The 13,323-nt window shown below is 41.3% G+C and overlaps 2 protein-coding genes and 1 pseudogene across 2 annotated transcripts; 1 reads left to right on the forward strand and 2 right to left on the reverse strand.

Annotated features, from left to right (window-relative positions):
* CG33287 (uncharacterized protein) lies at positions 1 to 3,898 on the reverse strand. Its single transcript, NM_001144521.2, has 9 exons — positions 3,736 to 3,898; positions 3,289 to 3,680; positions 3,153 to 3,238; positions 2,997 to 3,098; positions 2,414 to 2,939; positions 925 to 2,348; positions 692 to 863; positions 294 to 638; positions 1 to 224 (listed from the first exon to the last, which is right to left on the reverse strand). Exons 1-9 carry the CDS (start codon positions 3,860 to 3,862, stop codon positions 93 to 95), a joined length of 3,306 nt encoding a protein of 1,101 aa, NP_001137993.1. The 5' UTR covers positions 3,863 to 3,898; the 3' UTR covers positions 1 to 92.
* A 148-nt stretch (positions 3,899 to 4,046) lies between these two features.
* On the reverse strand, positions 4,047 to 7,935 carry CG33286 (uncharacterized protein). The gene is made up of 9 exons (NM_001104183.2): positions 7,744 to 7,935; positions 7,301 to 7,689; positions 7,161 to 7,246; positions 7,001 to 7,102; positions 6,425 to 6,941; positions 4,934 to 6,228; positions 4,704 to 4,875; positions 4,300 to 4,644; positions 4,047 to 4,242 (listed from the first exon to the last, which is right to left on the reverse strand). The coding sequence occupies exons 1-9, from the start codon at positions 7,892 to 7,894 to the stop codon at positions 4,111 to 4,113; spliced, it is 3,189 nt and encodes a 1,062-aa protein (NP_001097653.1). The 5' UTR covers positions 7,895 to 7,935; the 3' UTR covers positions 4,047 to 4,110.
* Positions 7,936 to 11,999: 4,064 nt separating this feature from the next.
* Positions 12,000 to 12,885, forward strand: CR33283 (annotated as a pseudogene).
* The last annotated feature ends 438 nt before the right edge of the window (positions 12,886 to 13,323 follow it).

Raw genomic sequence — 13,323 nt, forward strand, 5'->3', positions numbered from 1 at the left:
ATAAATGTAACTGACTGCAATGACATTTTCAAAAATGACTTATCTGACAATATGAATTATTGTAAAATTTATACAGAAATCTTGACAATACCCTAGGAGTAACTTAAAGGACGAATCTCATTTAGAAGCCTTTTTAAGTAGACGAAGAGCATCGCGTCTTTATTGGAACCCTCGAGGGTATGGGGATTAAGCGAATAAATGGCCTGCCCAAAGTCATTATAATTCTGCAGTTAAGGGAATTGTTGATAACACTCCTACGAATAATAATAGTGATAATAGCAATGAATACTCACGTTAACATTCCGCCAAGTATCCTCGTAACGAAGCTTCACAACATTCACATCATCCGAACACATCTCGGAAATCTTGACAAAGGTTGTCTTCTCGGGTGTAATACGCATTGTGACCTCCGAGTAGTCCGAGTTGTCCTTAGCTATCTTCATTTCCACGATGATATCACGTCGTTGGGCTAGGCGATTCCAGCTGGATCGGCAGAACTTCATCAGCTTGCATTGCAGAGCCATGGTATTGTAGGTGTGCAGCTCTAAGGCAATATGCTTGATGGAGAAGTAACCATTTGTAATGTAATAACTAGCATCGTTTTCAGCAAAAATATTCAGATTCCTTTCAATGAGTAGCTGAAAAATAAAAAATCGGCGTCAAAGAGGTAAGGAACTCTCCACAAACCTACCTTTCTCAGTTCGCGAAAGTCCGAGATTGGCTCGACGATCTCCAAGTACTTGACCGGCTTGGCAGTATATCCTTTGACCAGATCAGTCACATAGCCACGCACTCCTCGTGCTGAGATGTAGAAGAACATTCGCACATGAAATGTGTCGAGACTGAGGATGACTTCATCTGGACTGTATAGGATGGGATTTTATACATAGAGTACCCCTAAGATGCGTAAGACCGACCACTTACTTATCCTCACTGGGCTGCAGACACCAATCGCGGAATGGAAAGTGCTCGTATCGCTTGAAGGCCAATCCGAAAATGCCCAAACGATCCGTCCTAAACGTAAGTGTGTTTGTTTCTAGATTGATCTGTGATTCCATGATGTACTCTTTCGTCCAGTGATCTAACAACACTGGTGGTTCACTATCCATAGGACGAAACCTGTCCATATCTTCCATCCTGGCTGACTTTCTTGTTGATCGCCGTTTCATCACCGAACCACTCCTCCTGGTCCTAGTTTTTGAAGTGCTTGGTATTTCCATCTTATTTTCTGATGTACTAATGGTAATCATTATTTCTGTTTCATTTATTTTGGTTTTAGCGTCTAAAGCAGTCTTTTTGCCATTTACATTTGCAAAAGACGACCTATCCCTAAAACTAAAAGCACTTGATCTTCCATCCGCGTTTTTGTTTTCCCACTTCTCCGCCTTTTTCTCCGACTTTTTGGACACTTGGACCTGAATTTGATCTAACAATTCTTGGGGCCTCTGCAAGTATTTTTCTTTGATGTCCTCCAAAGTGGATAGTAATCCACACGCCGTGGCTTTATTCCCACACTCAATAGATGGCATAAGCTCAGCAGCAGAAGAGAATTCAATGGCAACCGTCTTTTCGAAAATGGGAAAAGCTCTTTCAGGGCGTTCCTGCGATTCATATTCGAAGTAGATTTCCGCTGGTGTTTTAGCCTCCACAGCTGTTTCGGTATCAAGCCTTTTTACTAGACGGTTTGGCCTTGACTTTAGAGCTTCGGATGTTAGTTGGTCTTCGACGAATTCGCTTGGAAACTTAAACGAGGAAATTATGCGAGGCAGACACATTTTTTCCAGCTTCATGATTTCTATCTTATTTAACGATTTGTCCAGATTAAAATTAGCTATCGGTTCTCCCCTTAATGGAAAATGTCCATAGGTAATACTCTGCTTTAGGAGTGATTTCAAAGGTGGTGAAAACTGATTAGCCAATGTCGATTGCACGCTGCCATCCTCCCTTTTGGATAATTCAGATGATATACGTATGGGCGAAAGTACATTTAGCGTTACGAGAGTGGACCTGTCTGGAGCCCGTGTTGGGGTCTGGAGCTCCCTTAAATAATGACACACCTCGGGCTTGCCCCACCTGCACAGATGTGGCGGTAACTGTACGGTAACCACAAAGAACGGCAGCTCTTCTTCGCTCAGCTTCATTTGGGAAGTGCCGAGCGTCATTCTAGTATACTCGGTAAGACGGGACTTTCGATTATCCTGTTTGGCCACTACTTGGGGTATGACCTTCAAAACACGGCCATCCTCGTGCAACACTATATTAAACTTCTCAAATTGCGTTTGATCAGGTCGTCGCACGAAGGAGATGTTATAGATTCCGCCAACAATAATACACTCCCTAAGATTAACCTAGCGATAGATATGTTATTAAAAGATTTTAATCTTTCGAAAAATTAATCCTGTCCTCTACTCACCTCCTCGGGTGTCAAGCTTAGATTGTCTGGATGGAAATAGGTACTCAGGAACTTCTTGTATTGATCCTCTTCGCGAAAAAGGAACTCCTTGAATACATCGGGATACATGCCCTGAGGAACAAGGGGCACTGTCTTCGGGGTCTTCGGGATAACTATCTTTGGACGCTTATCACCATCGCCGCCCTTACCAAACTTCGCCTCCTTGGCAGCCTGCTCGGTTCGCTCCGCAATGAGCTGCATCAGCTCGTCATACTCCTCTCTTCTTCGATTCATGTTGTTCAAAGTCTCCTCCTGGATATCGTTCTGCATCAGCCACTCACCAACCACAGACTCCTCCATGTCTGTGAGTCCAGCATTAGGCATAAAAATGCTCTCCACCGTCAAAGGTTCGTAGCTTTTGGCATGCGGCGAGTGGTGGTCAAAATCGGTGTGGACACAGCGGATGGTAATGCAATCACACAGCACACTTAGGGGTACCTGGACCTTGACGCTAGTTTCCTTAAAATCGACAATCATTAGTGGTACTCTACGAGAGAGATGATTAAAAACTACTATTTGGTTAAAAGTTATTTGGGGATCTCACTCCAATTGCTGAAAGATTATGGGAACGTTGTAAAGACCCCAGAGATCCATGCGCCATAGATCACATGAGTGGCTCCACCTAGCCACTATTCCATTAACGGATCTTGAATGAGATTTTGAATATATCAAATAAAAGAGCTGCAAATAAAACACCTACTCCATATAGGCCTTTTGCATTCGCAATATGCGATAAGTAAGTCGATCAAAGAGGCTTTCAATCTCCAGTTGGACATCTCTGTAGACCTGTGAGTAGCTCATTGGATTAGTAGCTCTAAAATTGGATATCCACCCACTTCCAAAAGATCAACCAAAACACTTTTATTCATACGCTCCATTTCCACCTCATTGTCCATCAGAATATCCACCTGCTGCAATACATCCATACATTTCTTTAAATTACTCTCAAAATAAGAACCAGGATTATCAACAGCGGTTCTTTGCAACACTGGTCGGGTCAAGTCCTTTTGGTAAATATTTTGTGATAGAACACTGCGTTCGTCCACCCCCATTGTCCAGTCAATGGAGTTCTTCGTTTCGATCTCTTCGAAGTGGCGAATTTTGGCCAGGAAAGTTCGAATCTCGATTGGGGATCGGACCTTGGGCAAGCCATCACACCGAAGATACTGATCCCAACGACCTTGATTCGTTCGCTCTTCCTCTAGCAGTCTAAACTGAAGGAGCGACTCTATAAAACGGATCGCAATTATTACCAACTCTATTTGTATTGTTCAACACTTTACTTCTGAATGTAGCACAGGCGGCGGCAATATCGTGCATTCGAGTGGTGTAGTTCTTTTGGCGCTCCATCATTTCGGCTTCACTTATCAGAACCGGTGTTTCCGTAGTTGTACCACCTTCTTTTCCCATCTTAACCTTTTTGTCCAAATCTCTGGTATTAGTATCCTACTAAATATTTTTGTGTTTTTTTATTTTTTTTGTTTGTGTATAGTTGTGTTGTTTTGTGGTTGAGTACATGTATACATCTGAAAGTTGAAACAAGGGCTGTGTAGGCAGCAAACATATTTTGATAGCCTAAAAATATACGAGTTATATGTTATATATATAAATTTTTATTCAAGATTATATGGTATAGATGTACAAAGTATATTGAAATTCTACGAAAAGCTTAGAAGACGTATTTCTTTGAGCATCCTAGTAACATAATATAAAAGAATAGAATCCTTATTTCGCACCTCTGTGGCATTCGGCACCATCGAATTTATAGCCTGATGTAGATCCGTAAAGTTCTGCAGTTTACAATGTAAGCAATCCATACACATTTGATAAGAAATTTAACTACTTACGCCGATGTTTCGCCAAGTGTTAATGTAGTTTAGCACAATAACATTCACCTTATCTGAGCAATTTTCGGAAATCTGAACAAACGTGGTTTTCTCCGGTGTAATGCGCATCGTGACCTCAGAATAATCAGAGTTATCCTTGGCGATCTTCATGCCCATGATGATATCGCGTCGATCGGCGAGACGATTCCAGCTCGATCGGTAGAACTTCATCAATTTACAATGCAGTGCCATAATATTGTAGGTGTGCATCTCGAGTGCCACGTGTTTCATTGAAAAGTAGCCATTTTCGATATAGAAACTAGCATCGTTCTCGGCAAATATATTGATGTTTTTGCTAATAAATATCTGCAGAAGGGATCCGTTTAGATAGGAATAACAAATAAACCCCTTCTTTGTGGGCTTACCTGACGCATTTGCCGAAAGTCTGATATTGGTTCCACAATCTCCAGATATTTAATCGGCTTGGCCGTGTAACCCTTGCTCAGATCAGTCACATAGCCCCTAACTCCCTTACACGTGATATAGAAAAAGATGCGAACGTGGAACGTGTCTACGCATAGTATGATCTCATCAGGACTGAAAATAAAGAGGAATGTGAGGAATTCGGGTTCGTCTTGGATTTTTATAAACGCACTTTTCCTCATTTGGCTGCAGTGACCAATTACGAAATGGAAAATGCTCGTACCGCTTAAAGGCCAATCCCAAAAGTCCCAGACGATCTGTCTTGAACGTAATGCTATTGGTTTCTCTATCGATTACGACGTCCTTGACATACTTAGTTGTCCAGTGGGTTACTTGTTCTTCGCTCATCGGGTTAGTTTTTACTGAGGATTTGTCTGAGCCGACTGTAACTCGATCCATCCTGTCCGTCTTAACAGATGAGCGTACTTTGTCACCAAGCTTAGAAAATTTTCGTTTTGCTATCTGTGCTTCTGGTACATCATCCTCCTCCTTTACGCCCAGTTTTTTTTGCTTCGATTTCTTGTCCTGCTCGTCGGGTTGACTTATTAAGTCGATATGCTTTTCCTGATATTTCGATTTAATGTTGTCAAATGTTTTTAGAAGTTCCAGCGCACTTGTTGGGTTTACTGGACCTGGTTCCAAATCATCGAAGGGAATGGGATACTTAATGGGATCCATTTGTGGAAAGTAGGGGTACATCCGTTCCGGACCCAGCACCTGGGAATTATAGTTAAAGTCTAAAGTCTTAACCTGAGTAACGACTTCCTCTGCATCTGGACGCTTGACCAAAGCCCTTGGGCCCTGCCTAATAAATTCTCGTTTTTCATCTCGAAAGTCTACGGGAAACTTAAACGATGATATGATCCGGGGTAGACAATATTTTTCCAATGTCCTAATTTCCAGATGGCTGAGTTTTTTTTCCAGCTTGAAGTCCTCTATGGGAACTCCGGGCTTCGGAGCCGCTCCGACTTTACTCTGTCTCAGAAAGGACCGAAGACTGGGCCGAAATATATTTGCAGAATCACCCGAAATTTGACTGCCTAAATTGAGCATACTTCTACCGGCATATTCCGAATGCCTTATAACACTTTGCATGGTCGGCACCCAGTAGGATTCGCGCTTGTAATCCGTCGGAATAAAATCCTTCTCCGTTATAAAATGGCAAACCACGGGCTCACTCCATTTGCAAAGATCCGCGGCCACTTGAAGGGTTACAATAAAATATGGAAGTTCGTCGTCTTCCAGCTTGATTTTAGTGCCCCGGTAGGTCTCCCTGGTTTTCCTGCCTATATTTGACTTCCGTACAGCCTCTACCGGTATATCGGCCTTCATTTCTGTCAGTATGTGAACCACCCGTCCATCCTCGTGCAATACGATGTTGAACTGTTCGAACTGGGTTTGGTCAGGTCGTCGGATGAACATAATGCTGTAAATACCACCAAGCATGATGTAGTCCCTGAGATTTATCTAAAGGAGGTGCAAGGACATTGGCATTATGGTCGATTATTGATATCAGAATATTTTAAGGAATTCACATTTGGTAGATTCTTTCGATTTTATAGACATTATATTCGATTATAGATTTTATAATTATTTTAAATACCCTATTTCGGAATTTCGGAATATTTCAGAATGCAATGAATTATCAACTTATTTCACTCACTTCGAACGGCTGCATATCTAAGTGCCTTGGATGGCATACCTCATCGAGATAGCCAGAGTACTGGCTTTCCTCTATTCTAAGAAAATCTTCATAGATGTCGGGAAACATGCCAGTCGGAACATATGGCGGTTCCTTTGGTGCCTTTGGAATTGTGATTTTGACCATCTTATCGGGGTCAGTTTGTTTAGCAGCCTTAGCTGCCTGCTCCGTTTTCTCGGCGATGAGCTCCATCATGTCCTCGTACTCTCGCCTCCTGGTTAACATTAAATTCAATGTCTCCTCCTGTATTTCGAGTTGCATGTGCCATTCGTTGACCACCGAATTCTCTATGTCCACTATCCCAGCGTTTGGATAATTGAGCGATGCCTTAACGGCAATTTCGAAGCTCTTGGCGTTTTGCGAAATGTTATCAAAATCCATGTGTAAGCTGCGAATAGTTACGCAATCTTTAAGAACACTCTTTGGTATCTGGACTTCAACACTCGTGGCACTAAATTCGGCCAACATTACTGGCAATCTGAAATTTGTTCGGTGTTCTTACTATTCAGAAAGTGCATTCGTCTGGATGTTACTTACTCCAACTGATCAAAAATAATTGGCACATTTCGCAGTCCCCACAAATCCAATCTCCAAGGGTTACACGTGTAGCTCCACACAGCTACTCGACCATCCTTGGATCTAGGGCATACAAAGGTGGTCAGAAAATCAGATAGTCATAAGATGGATTTATACAGACTCCATATAAGCATCCTGCATGCTCAATACTCGATAGGTTAGGCGATCAAAGAGATCACCAATTTCCGCCTCGACTTCGGTGTAAACCTATAGTGAGTGGGCGTTAAATTTATCTAATTGATCTTAACTACATTAACCTACTTCAATTACATCCTTTTGCCTTTTATCTGACATTCGAACCATTTCAGCCTCGTTGTCCAGCATTGCATCCATTTGTTTCAATGCATTCAAACACATCTGAACGTTATGGTCATAGTGTTCGCCTGGATTATCTTTGTTGACCATCATCATACGTCGCGTTTTGTCCACCCTAAAGATATTCTGAGTCAATATAGAGCGTTCGTCCACCGACAAGGTCCAGTCCATTGAATTATTCGTTTCAATCTCGTCGTAAAACCGTATTTTGGACATAAAAGTTCGTACTTCGACGGGAAGATAGGGACGTGGCAGGCCATCACAACGCAAATGATGCTCCCAGTGTTCTCGGAACATTCTATCAACCTCCTGATTATAAAAATCGCGTTGGGCACCTGTTGGTTTTATATTGTATACATTTAGTTGTTAGTCTATTAATCGCTTCTCACCCTTGACTAACTCCGCACTAACAGTGAAATCATTAAGGCGGCTCATGTACCGAGCTTCTCGATCCATTACCTCATTTTCGGATATGAGAGGATATCTGAGAATCGGTTCTGCAACGGGCTTGGCCGCGGCAGTACTTTTTCTTTTTACCATTCTAATATTGTTTTGTTAACTTGGTCGTGTGGTAAGGAAAGTTTGGACCTACTGATTTTGGCAAAAGTTTTATATTCATAGTTGCTACTCCTTGCCTACTTGTTCCATTCATTATAAAAGTTCGTGAACAACCAAAAATCGTTTAAAATATAAAATAATGTAATGTAATGTAATTTATTTTAAAATAAAAAACAATAACTTAATTCGTTTTTAATACATATTTGATGTTCCTGTGTAAAGTACAAAACGCTTATGCAAACAAATTTCAAGATTTTCTCCTCTGGCTGAGATCCAGAAACTGAAAAATACCATAATCTAATGCCAAACTTTGGCCGCAAGTTGGCCAACTAGGTGGATGTGGGTGCGATGGTCCCGCCCCAATAAAGAGAAAACGCAACTTCCCACACGAATCTGTAAGATTTATCTTGGCCTTTGCTGCATTCGTGCCAAGAAAATAGCATATCAACCTGAGAGTGGAGAAAGTGTAGATGCAAAGCTGGGGATAAGCCCCGACGTCGAGTCGACTCAAAGCTGAAAAGCCAAAAGGCACAAAGACAATAGCTCGTTTCCAATAAATTGATTAAATTTTATGTTGCATTGTGGGCAAGCGTATCTCTTCCAGGCTCCATTTACATACGCGGAGCACGTTACGTGGCATGTCAAAGCCCGACGACCATCGACATGTCTGATCGATTACATTGATGAATGAATTTCAACAAGCCATTCCAGCATTACTGGACGTCAAAGGAGCAGGACAACGACGTGGACAGAGTCTCCTCCACAGGTAGCAGGCAAAGCCAAAGCCATGGATACGTGGATATGTGAATATCGGGCATCTGGCATCTGGCATCTGGCTTTGTTTATTTGTTGCAAGTTGTCTTTTATAAATAAATGTTGATCCCAACATCCCAACAGCCATCACAGTTGGTTACCAATTTAATGAACTTGGTTCGGCCAAATTGCTTTACATTTCATTCGCCTTTAGTGGCCAATAGTTTTGACACCTTTACCTTTAAGTGGGCCCCCACTTACTACTCAATATCAATTGATCCCCTTTTTTCTACTTGGCGAAAATGACGAGCAAATCACTTGGCTGCCATGCAATCATTCAATTATAATTTGCAACCAGTGAACGAGGAGCCAAGGTCTACTGCGAAGTCACTCCGCAAATAATAGCGATTTCGTAGCCAACAATTGGATGACTTGCCACGTAGCTCTACGGATTGTTACAACTGGCAACTAGCAACTTGCAACTTGGCTAGCTAACGAGTTCGACCAGCAATTTTCGTCCCCCAATCGAATCGAATCCAATCCGCGGCGATCCAAAATTGCTAGCGCGCAACTAAATCGAAATCGAAATAGAAGAGCTAGTCAGCTTCCCGCTCCGGGCAAAAATAATTGACATCTGTATAAGACTGCCATTTATTTGAGCTGAAGGAATCGGAGGAGTCGGAGGAGCACTGGATAACAAGTGGCCAAGTTGTGCTGTCCGCGAGTTTGTCGTTGTCGGCCAGCAGGTCTGTCTGTCCATTTTTCACCTGCACTCCGATTGAATTTCAACTCTGATAAATTATACCTAAACTGATGCAGACTCACATAGTGAGAAAAAACCATATATGTGCATCTATATTACCAAAGAATGTTAGTTTATATGGAACCGTACAGCACACATAATTAAAATGAACTTGTTGGAATAAATTCCCGAAGATACACTACATAATGATGACCTGCCTGAATTCTTCTTTGTAAGAAGATTCTTCTGGTAGAAACTCTCCGAAAAAGTGTCCATGGGTGACTTGCCCCGATGCTGCATCGGTGGACCTGCCCCTTTTAAATTAGGCGGCGCTTTCTAATCGATGTCAAATGGTGGCCAGCAAGATGTTGGCATGTAAATGTTGACAGCAACATGTTTACCGTTTGCCTCTGTTTAACTTGGTAAAACCCCACCCCTCATACGAATCGCGTTTTAACAATGTGGAAACTTTTGGCATTTACATGAGAATTGTAAGCTCAAACATTTCGAATTTTTTGTATCTTTTTCTCTTTTACCCCAAAAACAACACAGTATGAGTGTAGAATTTGTCCGGCAAAAACGAGATGCAGCTGGTCTTGCTGTTGTTGCTGTTGCCATTGTTGTCCGTCTTGATGGTTGAGCAACAAATTGAGTCTAATTAATTTTCAGCAAACCGCAAAGACTGAATACATTGTCTTTCTTCATACCCGAAGAAAACTTGGGTCTAATTAGCATTTTCAATAGAGCGGTTTTTTAAAGAAGCTTCTCTAACTAAAAGCAACATAAACTTAATACTTTTCATATTTTTTAAAAGTTTCAACTTATTAAAAATTTGGTTGTGAACTGTTCTACAACCACTGCAATTAACATTTTCTTTCTATATGTTGTAAAATTATTTATTAAAAAAAAAAAAATTAAAATTAATTTATATACACAAAAAGAATTAATATGTTGATATATTATCAATTTCAAATATTCTAAAATGGATACAGCGAAACAATTGAGACTTTTAATGCATAAATTACTAAGCACATGATTTGAGATTACCAAGTATTTTGTGTAGGGTATTTACAGTGCGTTGTCTAATCACCCTTTTTGACCGTGTGCCTAGGTTCGCCTTAACGGTAGATGAATGCTTAAACAATGCACTGCCAAAATGTAAAAAATACCACTGAGGAGCAGTTGAAACTAAATAGTTGAGTTCTCGAAAATCTATGCAAAGCGACATCAAAAGACGAAACGGTCATTTATCTAATACCTTAGATATGCAAATCAACCAAATTCTTGGCTTTGCTGGCTTCCAGTTGATTGGCTGCCTCCATAAGCTCTGCTTAATTGTTGCATTTCCATAAAATGTGATCTTTTGTTGGATACGCCCAGCAGCTACCGCCAAAGGAAAGTGAGCGTGGAAAGTGGAAATATACACATACACTTACACGCATCCATTTATGATGCTTTTTTAGGTCTCTGTGTCAGCGAAGGGCTCATTTTGGTGGGAACTAAACTTGGCTTCAACTCCAATTGAAACTCGAATTGGAAGGAAAAACAGTTGCGGCCGCCAAATTGACTTCTCGTGTCGACTGTTGCATGCCACACCCAGGCAGCGCAGATATCGCCTGACAGCCGGCTATCCGCAGTTCGCAATCCCCATTCCGGCATCCGGATAGCTGGCCAATGGTATCGGTATCTGGTTTATATTCTGAACAGGCACAGGCGGATGGCCAACGCCGGTGGCGAAAACTCAGCACTCGACTGGTCTTATCACTCGACAGGCGACGCTGACAGGCGACAATTTGCATGGCGACCAGGGCGATCTGAACTCGGATCAAAGAACACTCATTACGAATGCGACAATCGCCAGCGGACGGTTGGCAGTTGCGAGTTTTGAGTTACCAATGTCATGCACTGAGCGAAGTATAGGTAGTGGTTTTAAGTAAACTGGAAATAAAAGACATGGAATTAAACTATAGCTTTATTTTATTTCAGTTCATCCCAAAAAATGTACACTAAAAGAAATATTTTTCCTTTACGAATATCACATTAACTTCCATTACATCATATTAATTTAATCTTACAGAGAATCTTAGGTAGAGAATGCCCAGCACTAAGACAATATCTACTGATTTTGTAGCCCATTTATATATGGGGGCCAAACCACATACAGCTACAATAAAATCGATAAGTTCTTTTGGCAATATAAGCGCTATCTTTATATGCTAAATAAATCAGTCAATGTCGTGGCCCTTCTGAATATTTTTTCCTTTAGTTGGTAAGTACCTTCCGAAAAATAAACAAATATTTTTCCTCGATATTGTGTAGATATTCTATTTACTTGTGTGAAAAAGTATAGTGAATTTTGTAATATTAATTGCTGGCAAGTAGATTCCGAAGCTCTTGTAAAGAGCTACCTTCTTTGGTATACCCATCAAAATGTTTTTGCCACTCTGCTAATAACTATTCTCATAAGTGGAGTTATAGGAACTTCAGTCCGATCTCGACCACAATATCAGACGGATGATTATTATATAATACTTACGAAGAGATACAGGACTACCTAAAAGGACTGGCCAAAAGCTATGCCAGGCAAACTGACGAACGTTGGAAAAACTTACAATATCAAACGGAGATGGGCGGAAACACAAGAACGTAATCTTTATAGATGCGGGATTTCATGCCAGAAAATGGCTAACTCATACGACAGCCCTAAATATCATCGATAAGTTGGTTGCCAGCTTCGAAGAGAACAAGCAACTCCTGCAGGACTATGACTGGGTTATTTTACCATTTGGTGAACGCAGATGGTTACACATAATCCGGTCGGGAAAGAAGTTCACTAATGAAAATATCACATGATCATGCCCTAGTGCCGGAGATCTTGAAAATAAATGTTGGGGAAAGAATCGCGAATCCAACAAACACGGATGCACTGGTACCGATCTCAACCGGAACTTCAGACATGGATGGGGTAAAGGAGACGCCTCGAGTAATCCAGGCGAAAGGAGTGAGAAGAGTTCTCCTCGATTTGGCAAGCTCCGCACGTGGCATATTATACCTTTCGATTCATTCCGCTTTAGGCGAAATTTATTATCCATGGGGAGCGGAAGAGTAAGCACTTGAAAATATGTTTTTCAGAGGAGATCTAAATCGAATCTGTTTCAGAATCAAGGGTGAAAACTATAAAGAGCACGAGGAAGTGGTCCAAGCAGTCATAGATGACATGGCCAAGGCAAACTTTCAGTTCCCCTCCATATACAAACAAGGTCCCTTATATGCTTATGAAGTTGGATTTCCCCCATCACTCGCTATGGAGCTTCCGGATAAAAGAGGCACATTAAATTTCGAGTTCCATCCATCAACGAATCTTATTGGAGAACTTGTTAAAGAAACTTGGATTGGTATACGCGCCATTGCATGCAAATTTATCGAAAAGTATCCAATCAATTGGAATTTGAAAAGGACATATGACAAATATTTATAAAAAATATGTGTTATGCTAAAAAATACTTTTGATACTGCCAACAGCAATAATTCTTTGAAATACAACGGCCTTAAAAATTAAAGAACATCCATATTGGCAAAACGAGAAACTTTTTTCTTAAGTGTTTTTGCCCCCGTCTATTTGGCAAACGTATGGCCCTCTCCCAGAATAGATACTTTCTCGGCGAGCGGGGCGTATGAGTAATGTCAGGTCATCGTTGTAGCGGCAAGACATTGCCGCAGCTGCATTCCAATCCCAAAACCAACAAAAAACCAAATGAAATGCAAATTTTAAGTGCCCCATGCAGCTGGAACTGCAGTTGCAACTCGATTCAAAAATCGAGCTTGATGTCGAACGGAAAACTGGACTTGGGCGTGGAGTCCAAAGGGGAATGGAGATCGCAGTGACGTGGCCGGATTGGTTTAAAATAAATGTTAT

This window comes from Drosophila melanogaster, chromosome 3L, assembly GCF_000001215.4.
Source record: "Drosophila melanogaster chromosome 3L".
NCBI lineage: Eukaryota > Metazoa > Arthropoda > Insecta > Diptera > Drosophilidae > Drosophila > Drosophila melanogaster.